Source organism: Ursus maritimus (assembly GCF_017311325.1).
Source record: "Ursus maritimus isolate PB19 chromosome X unlocalized genomic scaffold, ASM1731132v1 scaffold_X1, whole genome shotgun sequence".
Classification (NCBI taxonomy): domain Eukaryota; kingdom Metazoa; phylum Chordata; class Mammalia; order Carnivora; family Ursidae; genus Ursus; species Ursus maritimus.
This window is the reverse complement of record NW_024423319.1, coordinates 86,547,616-86,549,286: the sequence shown is the minus strand read 5'-3', so window position 1 is coordinate 86,549,286 and position 1,671 is coordinate 86,547,616. Positions and strand designations below refer to the sequence as shown.

At 41.2% G+C, this 1,671-nt stretch overlaps 1 protein-coding gene across 1 annotated transcript in view; it reads right to left on the bottom strand.

Annotated features, from left to right (window-relative positions):
• Positions 1-1,671, bottom strand: part of EFHC2 (EF-hand domain containing 2) — a 195,873-nt gene that overhangs the window by 156,071 nt on the left and 38,131 nt on the right. The window contains exon 2 of the mRNA XM_040632735.1: positions 1,149-1,337. Within this exon, the coding sequence (XP_040488669.1) occupies positions 1,149-1,337 (189 nt within the window). The remainder of the gene's footprint in view (positions 1-1,148; positions 1,338-1,671) is intronic.

The following is a 1,671-nucleotide window of genomic DNA, read 5'->3' as shown; positions in this document are numbered from 1 at the left end:
AAAAAAAAAAAAAAAATGCACTCTAATTAATCAGCCGTAACACAGATGACACAGAATACGTCACTTCTACCAAATTTGAAGACATTTTAATCGGAATCAAAGTATTACCAACTAATCCATGCTAAGGCTGCTAAAAACCACCTGGTAAACTTAGGTTATTGAGGTTTGAATTCTTTATCTAGTCCTGAATTATTTTAAGATTTATTTTAGAGAGAGCGAGAGACAGCACGCACGCACTCGAGTGGGCAGGGGGGGCAAGGGAGAGAATCCCAAGCAGAATCCCCGCTCAGTGCGGAGCCTGATGCAGGGCTTCATCCGAGGACCCTGAGATCACAACCTGAGCCCAAACCAAGAGTCGGACACTCAACTGGGCCACCCAGGAGCCCCATAGTCCTGAATTATTTTTTAATTTCAGAACTTAAATAATCTAATAATAGGTTCCTTTTTGGAGAACAGGACATGAGGCCATGATATAGGGTTGTCTCATAAAAACAACATATCCAGTCTGCTATCTTACGGGAAATAACTGGTCACCTTGCGGTTTTTTTTTCCCCTTTGATCTTAAGTCCCTTTTTAAGATAGTCAAATGGATCACCTTTTTCAGTTATCAATACACCATGATATGTGTGTGGTATGTTCACAAGCATATACATTAAGTTCACACTCTTGTCTAATAATGGCGTCTCTTTCGTTCACTGCCGCAATTCATGCCATGTCACCCTTTGGTTCTCAGGGATGGGGAGCCATAATTCGTACGCAGAAAAGAGAATACATCTTTCTGTTGCTATTTAATGGCACGTTCCAAATCAAACAACATGATTTCGTTAATGGCAACTCATGAAGCAAAAAGCGACACGCTGACCAGACTCTAGGACACTCTTTCTCTAGGACGACAGATTATCCTGTCCACGGGAAAGGGGAAGAGAAAGGTTAATAAGCATTTAGCCAAGAAAGAGAAACATGTGGTGTCCAGCAACCAGTGGGCCTGGTCAGAAACGGGAGCTGTAGGGTACTTTTCTTCTGGAATGGGTCTTTTCAAAAGAATAAGCCTGAACATTTACATGGAGGACTCGCATTTTCTCAAACGCTTCCTATATCATACATGCCACATTTTACGACTCCATTTTTCCCAATGTCGTGGGACTTACCTGCTTATCAAAAGCTACCCAGGATGGCGCATCACTTCCCATTCCTTTAGGAAATACACTATATTTAGGCTTCGTCTTTCGCCCGAGAAGCAGTTCTCCACCAATTCCAGGTTTATCCTCGCTCACCAGCATGTTCACATTGTTGCAAAAGCCCCAATGCTGAGATTTGTGGAACTTCTCCTTTCCCACCTGGGAACGCAAGCGACAACACAAAATGGCTTAAGTTCCTCTTCGTGTCCTGTCTTATTTGTTTTTTAAAAGGAAAACACATCCCCCACTGGTTAGTTTTCCCATTACAAAATGCACCTTCGAGTGGCAACTAATTATGATCCATCTTTATCCCTAAAGTTGTGTCACATTTTAGATTCAATTCATTTTAGCAAATTCAAAACCTTGAAAAGCAGTAAGAATAAACCCAATGCTCCATGCTATTTAAAACGGTTAAAAATAACTATTACTGCAAGTGAACATGTAGACCATTAGCTTGCTAATTGGTCTATTCTACTTATTTGCCAAGAACGCA